This window comes from Gallus gallus, chromosome 4 (genome assembly GCF_016699485.2).
Source record: "Gallus gallus isolate bGalGal1 chromosome 4, bGalGal1.mat.broiler.GRCg7b, whole genome shotgun sequence".
Taxonomy (NCBI): Eukaryota; Metazoa; Chordata; class Aves; order Galliformes; family Phasianidae; genus Gallus; species Gallus gallus.
The window spans coordinates 66447188-66460439 of record NC_052535.1 but is presented as its reverse complement, the minus strand read 5'-3'; the positions used below and the strand labels follow the sequence as shown (position 1 = coordinate 66460439).

At 41.4% G+C, this 13252-nt stretch overlaps 2 protein-coding genes across 5 annotated transcripts in view; one reads left to right on the top strand and one right to left on the bottom strand.

The window, feature by feature from the left end:
- Positions 1–11717, bottom strand: part of GABRA4 (gamma-aminobutyric acid type A receptor alpha4 subunit) — a 46005-nt gene extending 34288 nt beyond the window's left edge. For 2 of the 4 annotated variants that reach the window (XM_004936058.5, XM_420724.8), the window contains exons 1-3: positions 11462–11717; positions 11232–11350; positions 1984–2051 (exon numbers count right to left, since the gene is read on the bottom strand). In XM_004936058.5, the coding sequence (XP_004936115.1) occupies positions 1984–2051; positions 11232–11350; positions 11462–11544 (270 nt within the window). In that variant the 5' untranslated portion in view covers positions 11545–11717. The other 2 variants (XM_046941223.1, XM_040700260.2) reach the window with 1 other exon arrangement.
- On the top strand, positions 10509–12813 carry LOC121110765 (bcl-2-binding component 3). Its single transcript, XM_040700261.2, has one exon. It carries the CDS (start codon positions 11551–11553, stop codon positions 12127–12129), a length of 579 nt encoding a protein of 192 aa, XP_040556195.1. The 5' UTR covers positions 10509–11550; the 3' UTR covers positions 12130–12813.
- The last annotated feature ends 439 nt before the right edge of the window (positions 12814–13252 follow it).

Below are 13252 nucleotides of genomic sequence, written 5' to 3'. Positions count from 1 at the left end.
ATATGGGCATGGATGCATCTCTACAAGTGCAGTGATATTTGGCTTCATTTCTATGGATGTTTCCTCCATTTTGCTTTACTGTTTTGCGGAAAAATACAGATAATGGCTTGAACAGGAGAGTAGCCCATGAGAAAGGGCTCATGTTATCTTGGGAATGCAAGTAAACCACCTCTAGCTTCTGCACAGAGAAGAAATTTGCTCTGTAGCTGTAACTAAGTATCCTTGTTTTCTGTGCATGGCCTTGACTATCCCGACACACAATGCTTTGTCTCCAACTCTTACACACATTGTGGCAGTACTAAGGATGGTTAGCAGACACCTTCCTGGCCTGCTGCCACTGGCATCTGCTGGGGTCATCCCAGGGCAGATACTATACCAGTCGACCACCACTAGTACTGAGATCTTGGCAGAGACTGACCAGTCAGCTTCCCCTGATAACATGCGTACCTCTCTATTAAACTGATAAAACTTTCCTCTGTGTACCTTCTTTGGGACTGGTAAGTCTTGAGCAGAAGAGCTGATGCTTTTGAATTACAATAGTGAACCTATGAGAAGTCTCTCTTCTTTGTCATTTCTCGCTAGTAACTTCGTAGCTTGCAGTAGCAGTTTCTGTTATCAGCATGCACGTGATAGATTTTGTAAAATGAGAGTTCAACCCTTTTTCATAACTCTGAGTATCAAACTGAACCAGTTCTAAAAAAAAAACATTCTGATCATCCTGTGTTCTGAGACTCTCACACTCCACACTTTCAGCAAGGTTTATGAATGCAGCCACATTCATACCACAATGGATAAAATCATTCCAAAACCAATTCCAGGGTCCCTGAATAGCCTCCTAATCAATCCCTAATGACAAAAGGGGAAACATCTGCTTTTCTCCTTTTGGCAGTTCCTTACCTACCTTCATTTCTTGTTTTCAATCCTGCTTTCTCCAAGGTAACCAATAATTTCTCATGAGGCAGCACATAAAATGCTTCACTGCAGCCCTCAATTTAGAGTTGAGGCACACATTACAAGACTTATTATTCCAGATTCTTGTACCCTTTGTCACATTGGACAGCATCATATTGTGCATAGCAACCACTGAAGGTGTAAGATGCAATTCCACACAAGACTAGCATAGGGACCTAGTCCTTGAATAAAAATATCTTGCTGTCACATACCTTTCCCCAGGATAGAACCAATCAGGTGCACCAGAAAGTGCAGAATAGCACTATGTATGAAGGAAGTTACTGCCATGAAACTGCCTTTCCTTTAAAGAAGTATAAACACGTAATGCACATGTGGCTCTGTTACTTTCATGTTATGTATAAAAAAAAACTCCAAGAAATGAGAAACTATCATGTGGTTTAAGGGTAAGCTGTAGGCACACTGCAGTGGATTTGACCCCAAATGCAGTTGCCTTTCAGGTACAAATAATAGTACATTCAAATGTAACATTTGTCTTCAGTGAATAGTTCATGCATGTCATTTTGACTTTCAATTTCTGCAGACAGTTATGAAAACTCCTATCAGTCAAACGTTTGCTGAAATTGATGCTAAAAGTGGCCCAAAGATCAACAAAGGGAATTCATCTGAAATGAAAGTGTCAACAAGTATTTGTGAAATGATGTCATTACTATTCACCTGAGAATAACATGCATTTGAGAAGGGAAAGGCACTTTCAAAGACATTACTTTTTTTCCCCCAACAGTATACTTACTGACACACTCCCCACAAGGCCTGATTCTGTCTCTACACCACAGAAATCTGTTTTAAATCCCAGGAAGTAATTTCCTTAAGCCAGACAAAAAACAGCACAAGTGTGACCAGAATCAGGCCTGCTGTATCTAATTATAAGCTATAAATTAAGCTGTTACTAATCTTGTCTACTTTGTATGATTGACAGAACAGTACAGAGACATGAATTAAGCATCCACTCCTTATTGCAGTTAATGCTTTCTCAGAAACAGGAAATAGCATTTTAATTCCAGCAATACATACCATTTCTACATCAGAAACAGGTCCAAAACTGGTGACATATATATCTGTTTTGACTTCAGTAACAGGACCTAATATATGAAAAGGAAGTGAGCAGGAAAATGTGAATTTTGTAGGTCAACAATTGTCATAAGTGATCCTGGCATGTGAACAGTTATTGCTTTGAGGGTTCTGTGAACAAGAGCAAAATGCAAGTACTGGTCATTTCAGATACGTCTCTAATAACAAGCACTACTCAACTGTCTTTACCTCACGAGTAAATCAAAGGCATGCAAATCGCCATTTAGAAAACCAGCATTGACTCAGCAGATAAGAAAACAGGTACCAACAAATTAAAAGGCTTATGGAAAACACCATGCTGATTAACAACATAATTCAATTAAGAACATAATTCAAGAAATCCACATTCCCCAAGGTCTCTATTGCTACCATTCAGTCTTACTGGTAATACACAGATTGCAGATATTACTTTGCTACACACTAGGCAATTCAGCAAGATCAAGAGATACATCCACATCTGAATAAGTAGTTAAGTAATTTAATGCTGACAAACAAAGTAAGAGTTGGGTATCTTAGTATTCTGGGGGGTCTGAACTTAGGTCCACATGCTACTACTATATAGCCTGTCTTGCAAGAGCTACTGTTGTTAATGACAGTGCACCAAAGTATTGAATATTCACAGCTGGGAATGGCAAGCAGCCATTAGAGAAAGCAATTTCATATCAACGTGATAATTCCTCCAAGACAGGACAAAGAAACCTGAAATACAGGAGTGGCATCACTCTACAGCTGGGAATTTTAGAGTTTTCCGTAAGTAAACATGCAGGATTTATATCAGTTCCCAATGTAAAAGTCTAGAAAGCTGCTAATTAGAAACAATTATAGTTATAATTTTGTGATCAAAGCATTACCTAATGGCCTAATTCAAGCAGCGAACATACATCACAAATGTATTAAATCTGCTGGCTTTCTTACCAAACAATATCTGGTTGAAAACACAGTATAATCTACAAATTCACAACCACAGTTTCTATCCTGAAACCCAAAGAAGGTAAGTGCCTCAAGTCTGTTAATTCAGAACTTATCGCAGTATTTGGAATCCAAAAATAAAAAAAGACTTCAGAAAAGTAAAAGCTGAAGAATTTATGCCTCTGGAAAGAAAAAAATAATTGCTGTTCACAGACAATGTCGTTCTGAATTGAATGTTAACAGGAGAGAATTAAATATGCAACTGGAAAACAGAGAAGCTATATTTTGTGCATCTAGAAAAAGTGTCAAACTGTGAAATAAAAGTAAAGAGAACCATATAAAATTATTTCACTGAGCAGTTTGCAAGTTATGTATAGAAGAACAGCTAAGAACTTTTCAGCTAAATGTCAAGAAACAGACTCTTTAATGGAAGTTAACAGTTTTACAGAGAGACATTTTTTCAAGATAAAATCTAAAGAAAAATCACCCTACAACAGTTGGTAGCTCAGTGGTCCTTGGAAAGTTGCATCCTTCAGCACGTCTGTCTCAAAGAGGTTTTAAGAATTTCTCAAGTTCCAGATAACACATACTCATAACATTCTGCTCTTCCAAACATGTCACATAAAAGCTACTCTCCTTTCTACAAATACTTAAGCATTCATCAGGGCACAGAAATCCATGAGTGGTTGGACCACTCATGTCACTGACAATATAGCCCAATTAAATTTCCTGAATATAACTATTTCTGCAGAGCTCCAAGAGATAGGGGGAAAAAAAATCAGAGCTGTCAATATTAGAAGTGAAAAAATTCACCTGCAGGATTAAAAAACAGGGAAGAAAACCCAATCATACTTGTACATAGAAACACAAGCAATCCAAATATATCTGGTCTCCCATAGTCACCACACCATCATTAATCTAGGGTAAACTACGTACAGTACATATATACACACACAATATCCATTTATTTAATCTGGTGAAGTCAAAATGTTTTTGAAATCAAAGTTGTATTCAAATGACAGAGACATTTTTCCACATTGCTTGAGTCTTTTGTTACCCAGCAATTAAAAAAAAAAAAAAAAACAGAAAGTTATACTACTAAAAAAGAGAACAAAATCAGCTTTAGCAGATTTCCTCTATGGTATCTTCTTTTCTTTACCTCACAGCACACTGTAATTTTATAATTGTATCAAACTGAGCAAAAGAACATATTTTTCCCATAGGCAGGAGATGGTTTTCCTCAAACATTGACTTCATTTGTTTTATTAGATTACAGCTCCACAGGCAATAAGTGTTCAGAGTCTTTTTGCAACTTTATTTTTTGGGGTTTCTTGCAAAGGTAAGCTCTAAGATCAGGAAATTAATCTCAAAATCTGCAAGCTTATGATTTCACACTATTAGGAATCTGATTGCAGAAACACAGGACTAAAACCTGTGCTTCTAGTAACTGCTATTCTGCTCTCAAACTTGTATTTACCAATGGGACCTATGAGACAGAAGGAAGCAGGACAGACAACGAAGCCACAAGATAAGACTGAAATTAAAGTTTACCTTAGTTTGCTCCCCTGACATGATGGCAGTATAGTGACAAAACAAATGTTAAAAACAAGTTTTAGGCCTTTAGATAATGGCAGATGAACAAGGATCTGCAAACATTTTAGGCATCACAAAGGAAGAAAAAATATCCACATATTACAGGTATGAAAATCCTTCCATTAAACCCAAAACTGTGGTCAAACATTAAAATGTTTGGTAGGAGAAAAGAAAACTGCAAGGGATAGTGGAAGCTAATTATTCCCCTAATGCTTTTCCTCCAATCTGCAGCCCTGATGTGCTCCACATCTTCCACCTACAACAGTCCACAACTGTTAAGGCCAAACACTGGGTTTTCTAGAGCATCTCAGCACTCAAGGCCAAGCCAAGAGCATCCATGGTGATACCAGAACCTATCCTCTATTCCCTTCATTGTAGAACAGAACATGCTAACTCCAGTTGAGAACTATAGTGGGGGTAGAAAGAGTGAGTCATGCCTTTTGTCTTTTTAAATTATTATTAATTATGGGAATTCCTGTCAACGATGAGGTGATTTGCAGTCACCTAACCTACTCTTACTAGTGATTCAAGCAGCCTTCCAAAATAAGCACGTTGCACCACTTAATCAACTCAGGCTGTGGAAGCAGAAGATCCTATCAGAAAACTTAACCTTCTACAGCTGGCAACAAAATGCAGGGCAATCAACTTTAAATATGACCACTTGTACTTCCCCTTCAATGGGTATTCAGAAAGCATCTAACCACCATAAATCTTCAGGAACACTGAAGAACTATTTTTAACATACTGGTGTGTATTTTTATGTCAATGAAATAGGAGGAGAGTCCTACACACTGCAGTGGGAACAGTTAAGTCTGAATCACTGCCTGCAAGATAATATACTTTAAAGCAGCTCTGGTAGAATTAAAAGCAACCCCTGCAAAAAGCCAGAATAGTTCAGTGCTTGATAGAGATGCTACATGTGGGCTGCAGAAGTGATGCCAGGCCCTAACCCCGTGAAGAGGAACATAAGACAGTTTTCCCATGCGTTTGATACCAACATATGGGTTGAACTGCAGCAGAGCTCCCAGTAAAAGACTTTGGACTCCATTATCCCCTTGTCTCCATAGGCAACTGTCACCACAGAGATCTCCACTGTATGTAAACAGTCAAATCCTGCACAAACTCACTGCAGATTGGAGATTTTGCCATCAAGAGTCACACAAGCAACTGCAAACCTTAGCAAACAAGTCTGTTCAAAGGTTTCAACGCGCAAAGTACAATTTAAATGCTAAGTGTGGTTGCTGTTACTGCTATGAGATCAGTCTCAGGATACATGAAATTACATTACGTCACTTCCCACATCTACATTAAAAAAAAAAAAAAGAAATGTAGCTGCTACACACTTTCTTTATTAAAAAAAAACAGTTTGTGAAAGATTTGGTGCTTTCTTTTCCAATTTTTGCCTTCTGCATAAAAAGCAATTGCATGAAGCATGTCCTCTGCTATGGAATTAAACAAGAGAACATCTGCTACATGTGAAATTTCTCTTCAGAACCTAGAACTGGGTGGGTCATTTCTTAAAATGAATGTGGAATTCAAATACTCAGACTACATTCTTTATCCAGAGGTAAATACATTGATTGCAACAGCACACAGCAACTTTTACGCTCCTCCACTACCATGTCTGAACCTTGAAAAGGGAAAAACGTAACTCCAGAAATGAGAAGAATGCTCTGTTTCTTTGTCTGTTCAGCAGATACTCTCTGCTGAGACAGCCAACAAGGCTGACACTGGTGCCAGTTTTCACAGCGTGGGCACCTGTCTACTAAGAACTGGACCAAGAATATCAGCTAATTTTATATAGGTCACTGAACAACAGACAGATGGTAATGACTTCAAACATCATGAACCTGGGCCAAATTCAAACCAGTCAACTACAGGTATATATCCATATCCTGTTAACAAGGCTTTGAATCATCTGCTCTCATCAGCTAAAGAAGATTGGACAATTGCCCGAGGAAAAAAAAAAAAATCATCTTCACTTTGTGATGCTCACAGCCATTCCATTTGTAATCTAAAAATAACAATAATAATTACAAAATCTATTATGCTGGACAATGGAATCTTGAAGGTAGGTATGAGTTTTTTAATAAGAGAAGATAATAATGTAGATACTCTTCTGTTTTCTGAATAGAAAATTGTCTGTCCTCTTCACATTTATTCTGCATCTTTTTCCTAACTACAGGAACTCCTCTTGCCTTGGCAGGAAATGAAACTTCAGAAACATTCATAAGCTGAACATTGCACAGCCTGGAAGAGGCCGAGATGCTCTCTCACAGTTTTCTTAAGGGAAACAGTGGCCAACATATTTAATTCCACCAGGTGTCCTGCTGCAATTTCACAGTTATGAGATCAAGAGAAAGAGGAAGGAAAAAGGAGAGTAAATGAACATGGTCCTGTTCCTTCTACTCATGAGCCAGTATGCATGGCAACTTCTGAACAGAAAGCTGAAGTGCAATCACCACTTCAGTAGCTGACAATGAGATTCCATGCCAGGCTGTACCTCACAAAAATGAGCAGAACCAAGGAGAAAGAGAGCTCCAGTCTTCACTGACTGATAGGCAACTACACCACAAGGAGCCAGGAAGATGCTGTGGGCGATACAGCTGGGCTCAGAAGGGATTTTTAAGACCTAACATCAGTGGGTTTCTCAGTCAGCCTAAGAGCCTTGAACAGGAGACATGCCACACATCATCTTTCTTTAATCTTACTGAAAAACAGAATTCCCAAGATCAGAGGCACACCTAGTAGAAAAATTCATTAGAATTAGCAGATACACAGGCATTGCAAGGGATGCTCTTCTAACACCACAGTTGCTTCATTACTTCTTGGTTTGCTAAAGGAAGCATAATGAGTTAACATATCACCTAAATTTTTAAAAATACCATAACATGTTAAATTTATGATCTTAATAAGTAATCCTTCCCTTCTACTCTGCATTGGTGAGGCCACACATGGAGTACTGTGTCCAGCTCTCCATCCCTCGTTATGAGAGAGACCTGGACGTATCGGAAAGAGTCCAGCAACGGGCCACCACAATGACAAAGGGTCTGCAGCACCTCTCACATGAGGAGAGGCTGGAAGAGATGGGACTGTTCAGCTTGGAGAAGAGGAGGCTCAGGGGGTTCTCATTAATGTCCATAAATACCTGAATGGAGGGCTCAAAGAGGACGAAGCCAAGATCTTTTCAGTGATGGCCAGTACCAGGACAAGAGACGTTGGGAACAAACTGGAACACAGAAGGTTCTCTCTGAACACCAAGAAGCACTTCTGTGCTTTGCAGGTGATGGAGCTCTGGTACAGCCTGCCCAGAGAGGCTGTGGAGTCTCCTCCTTGGAAATCTTAATAAGCCACCTGGATGTGGTTCTGGGCACCCTGCTCTGGTAACCCTGCTGGAGCTGGGTCTGATGGACTCAGAGGGCCCTGCCAACCTCAGCCACCCTGTGGTTCTGTGATCCAGCAGATGTTTTAATTGGACCTCATAGGCTCTCACTTCTGCCAGTTCCTCGAGTCAAGTCATAGAAGTGTTAAAATAGCAAATCAGATTCAGACCTTTTATTCCAAGTTAATAATACTCCTATATCAAAAAGTTGTCTGGAGTTCTACAACCATTTTGAATCTAATCACTGGCGGAAAGGTAACAAAGTGATTTTCAGAGAAAATCAAAGTTTTGTTGTGATTTTCTAGAGTTTTTGGTTCTTTTTTTGCCACATGCAAATTTTAAAAAGCAGATAAAATCTGTAATGAAAGTGGTTTTCCTTCAGAATTTTACACCTGAATCAAAAGAGTATTTGGGTAACATGAAGTTTTACAGCAGATAATGCTTTTCATTAATTACACTGCAGGTGACTTCTCTCAACACTCTGTGCTTATGATCTGTTAGATTACAGGCTGGACATGACTGGGAAATCCACATGCACTAAAAATTTCATTCTGAAATTCAGGACAACAGCAAAATGGCACATACAGAGTACAGAGAACTTAACTGACTTCGCTTCCACTACTCTATTTTCAAACATCATGCAGCATTACTTCATTCATTAGTTCCTAAATACTTTCCCACTACTGAAATTCAAAATGTTATGCTTTTAAAGTCTTCCTGACAGCACTTGAGGGGTTTTTTTCATGCACAAAAATGCCTATTCTGCTCTACTTAATTAAATTTCTTGTTGAAACCTCTTTGCTTCTCTCACTCCTTTTAAGGATTTAGATTCCTCCCACCCAAAGTCAAGGGGAACTTTCAACCTCCTTCATGAACATTTCTGTTTTTGTTTATTACACTACCAAACCTTGCAGTGATTAATAACTGACAGCAACTTGCTGGATTTTTTAACCTGTTTCATGAAGCAACTTTGTAACTCACAGTGTTCATGAAATGACATGGGGAACTTCATTCTTCTATTCACCCTCAAGGTAAGCAATGCTACTACATAACACATAACAGGGCAAGATCCATGTATTCCATTAAGGTTCAAAACCCTCCTGAGAGGCCACATTTACATTCATAAGCATGCTCAGGTGATTTAACTTCATTATAACCACCAACATAGTGCTATTAATGATGCATAGAGAAATTGGATTCAGTTTTAGGAAAACTCCAAAATCTAATGTTTTCTAATCTGCATGCAAAAATCTTCATGAATTGTTATTTATAGTTACTCTAGAATATGCCAGCAAATTTCAGAATTTGGCTAGCTCCCCAAGTCTGATTTTAAACATCACTTGCACTAGAATTAGAAGTTTTCATTGATTTGAAGATTAAAATCAGCATCGGTCAGACCACTGTGAGGCCTTTTGTTCTTAAAATAAAACCTTCATTTCATTTTGAGCCACGTGCAATCTAGATGGTGAATCAGCTTCAGGAATAAAACAAAAATAAATATTCTGCTGCTCATCATAAAACAGCTTTACTGTTACCAAAACACACTACACTTTCCATCTCTAAATATTCCCACTACGATGACATTTGTTTGCTATGCTGTATAATGGCAAGCGACCCACTTCTAAGAAACAAGCCCCATTTGCCAAAAAAGACTTATCAGCAAAAAACACATAATATGGAGAAAACGTAATCTGGATAGCATATAACTAATCCTTAGACCATGATGAGTTGTATCAAAAGGTCATATCTGGCCATTACAGAGAAGTCTCTTCTTCTGGTTGATTTTGGTTTTTAGTTCTCATTCTTGTCAAATCAGGTGACAATAACTTGCACTAAGGAGCTAGGGTGCCAGGCATTGTTTTCAAAACTGAAGTAGGTTTGCCCATGTGTTACTTAGAAGTTCAAAACTCAAAGGTGATTGATTTAGGTATTATAAGGAAGGAAGTAGTAAGTAGTAATATAATATTCATTTCATGAAATATACACTCAAATGTTTTCCTTAGACTGAAATGTGAACGTTTTTTTCCTTGTATTATTTACTTCAATTCTGCAGTTATGGAAGTTCAAGGAGATTCAAAGAACTTTTCCATCTTGATAGCATTTTGCTGAAAGTCTGCAACACTTACTGTAGAAAAAGGTCTACTTCTGCAAAATATCCTGCAAGTGACAACTGTATCAAAATAAAAATCAACATAAACTGTATGTCACATTACATATTTAGTAGTTGTTTAATTTTAGAAATCTGATAATGCTCATAAAGCATATTTGCTAGATGACTAATTAGTTGGCATTCAACCTAAAATGATGCCAAACACAGCACATCTCTTGTATGCGTGCAGAAGTGTCTGTAACCTCTCTGCAGAGAGTAGATGGAAAAAAAGCTACCTGTTCTTAATGATTCCACTGGGTATTCAATAAATTCAGCTTCCTTTCCACTTAAGCTAAGCTATGGGAGGCCTCATTTATTCAATATGCTGAAAATATTAAAGAAGTGAACAATGATATCAGCCAAGACCATGCACATGAGCACAATATATGGTATGTGTGGAACGTGTTGGCATACACGTCACTGTGGATGTATCACGTGTATGAAGAAGGTACTTTCAGGGGAGGAAGAAAGTATTTCGCAATATAAACCTACACAAGGATCTCATTCAATTCCGTATAGAGGCAGCCTCTAAAATGCTCTACTAGCTTTGCACATTATGAGAAGGACCATAGCACTTCTTTTTAAGCCTTTTTTTTTTTTTTAACTTTCAAGCCTGTATTTTAATAGCTCCACGCCAGATTATAAAATAAATTTGTATTTTGTCCCAGTTATTTTCAGTTCCACGTCCCAACAGTAACACCAGACCCATACAGAAGAGCCAACCTGGCTTCTCTCTCACAGCACGGGGGGCACAGAAGAAACTGAAACCCAACATCCACACGGCGGGCACAAGCAAATTCACGACTCCTCCAGTCCCGGTTCCTACGCAGTGATTAACTGCTTCCAAATCCAAGCTGGAACGGGAGCAGCCGTGGTTACCGCTGCGTGCCCGGGTTCTTGAGAGCCGGCTTTCTCTAACTCATTGGACAGAGCCCATCAGAGGCACGACCCCGTAGCACAGACAGAACTACCCTCTCTCTACTCAGCACCTGGGTGGCAGCAGATCCCGGCACTGGACGGTCTTCCCACCCCCACGAAGCAGCGCGCCCGCAGCGCCCCGGACCCGGCTGCGCGCACGGAGAGCCGGGCTGAGCCCTGCGCTCCCCGCGGGCCCCTCGGATGGACGGCGGTCACCCCCGCGCCGCGCTGCGCCTGTACCTCCGAATCCCGGGCGCAGGCGGTTGTCATAGCCATCCAGGAGACTGTTGAGGATGCTGGTGAAATTCTCCGGCCACAATTTCTCCTCTTTCTTGCTCTGTCCCGGCGGCCCGGTGAGACTACGAGGCAAAGAGGGAGCGGGTGAGCGAAGCCGCTGACACCCGGCTCGGGGCAGCGACACCGCTACGAGCCGGGCCGGGCGGGGGTCGCCCTGCGGCCGGGGTACTCACCACGTCGCCAGGCACAGGCAGTGCAGGAGGGCGATGGAGAGACCCGAGGACATGGCGATGGCTGGCTCCTTGGCAGAAACCATCTTTGCATGCCATACTTCACGCCTGGGCACGTTGTCCGGGGCGGGGGACGGCGGCGGCGCCGGCAGCCCCCGGCGGCCCTACATGCGCGGCGCCCCGGTTGCCAGGAGCCAAGCACGGGCGGAGAAGCGGCGACTTTCCCCGCGCCGTTAACTCTCTCGGGGCAACAGGCACCGGTCCGCGCCGCACCCGCCTCCGGCCCGCTCCGCCCCGCCCCGCCCCGCTCTCCCACCCGGGCTGCCTCAGCTCCCTCCGGGCGGCCGGGAGGCGCCGAACCTGCCCGAGAGCTGCCTCCCGCCCGGGGGAGGGCGGAGCGGAGCCGCGGGGGAGGTGGCACTCAGTCCGCCCGTGCTCTCGGGGAGCCCTGCGGGCCTCGTCCTGTCGCTCCGTGCCTCGGCTTCCTCGGGTCGGGGGGATGTGGAGGAGTGTGTGTGCCTATGTGTGAAGATGGATGGTTTTTTTCGCCATCACGTCCTAGCGAGGACTGCAGCGTGAAGTCTTCATTTGCCCTGGTCGACTTCTCTCCCGAGGGGGAAATAAAGCCAAGAGCTGGCAGAAAGAGTGTAATTCCCAGCAAGGGTCCCTGAGCTGCTGTTGGCAGTGTAAAGGTGCTAGATGAAGGGAAGAGCTGCGACTTCAAGGTTAAAACAGAGCGCATCTGAAAGGGATGGAAGCTAGTGGGTTATCCCACACTTCTAGAAGTAGACATGCCAGTAGCCAGGGACTGGTTTCACCTTGTATCTTGTTGGTTTTTTTTTTTTTTTAACTCTCCTATAATTAGGAAGCCAGGTTAGTGACCCAAATAATTCCCATTATCCAAGGTCCAAGAGATCCTGCAGTAATTACCCACTCCGAAGCACTGCTTTTCTGTCAGAGACAGAATGGGGCTTTTGGGAAGAAAGAGAAGAGACGTACAGGGTGTTCTTCCCTCACATGCTTTCACTGACAATAAACAACTTCAGACCAGGTGTGCTGCAGAGTTCTTCAGGTTTGGAGATCATTGTGCACTCTAATTTTAAGGAGGATAGTGAGGTTTGTTGTGCCAGAGCGCATGGATCAGGTAGTATAATTGACCTCAAGACTACAGTACTGTTTATGCTGACATAAAAAGGCTTTATTCATTACATGCTATAGTATCTCCAAGCACTGAGATGCCTGATTATCCTCAGAACTACTGTACGTGTGAAATCTTCCTGATCTTATTTAGAGCTTGCTCCAGCTAGGGTGCCCTTTGCTGATTGAAAAACAATTAAAGCTGTGCTTCAAATCCATTTAGCTTGCTGGTGCTGTTTATCTTTTAAAAAAAAAAAAAAAAAAAAAAAGCTCCAGTCAGTTCTGCTTCCAATTTTAAAAGCTCTATTTAGGCCTCTGCAGATTACAAGTCTGCTTCCTGATATTTTAACCAATGCAATACAGGCATATCCTGGCAGTGCTCTCATCACAGGTACAACCACTGTGTTTTGCATGTCCCTTAATAAATAGAAGGCACTGGGTGTTAAGGCAGTCTTATTACAACAGAAAGTATGACTTTTTTGACTCATAACTTTATCCCATCTGAATTTGCCTTCAAGACAGACTGGAGAAGAGGGCTGAATGACCACTTAAGCGATAAGTAGTACCGTGATATTTGAGTCCAGTCCTGACCAAAGCTAGGTCACTGTTTAAAGAATTAATTGGCTTTCAGCTACTCCACCTTCCCCCTCCTATTTG

Bases quoted from the DNA above. Each gene is read 5' to 3' on its own strand.
- LOC121110765 (XM_040700261.2), top strand. From the start codon at position 11,551: ATGCCATACTTCACGCCTGGGCACGTTGTCCGGGGCGGGGGACGGCGG.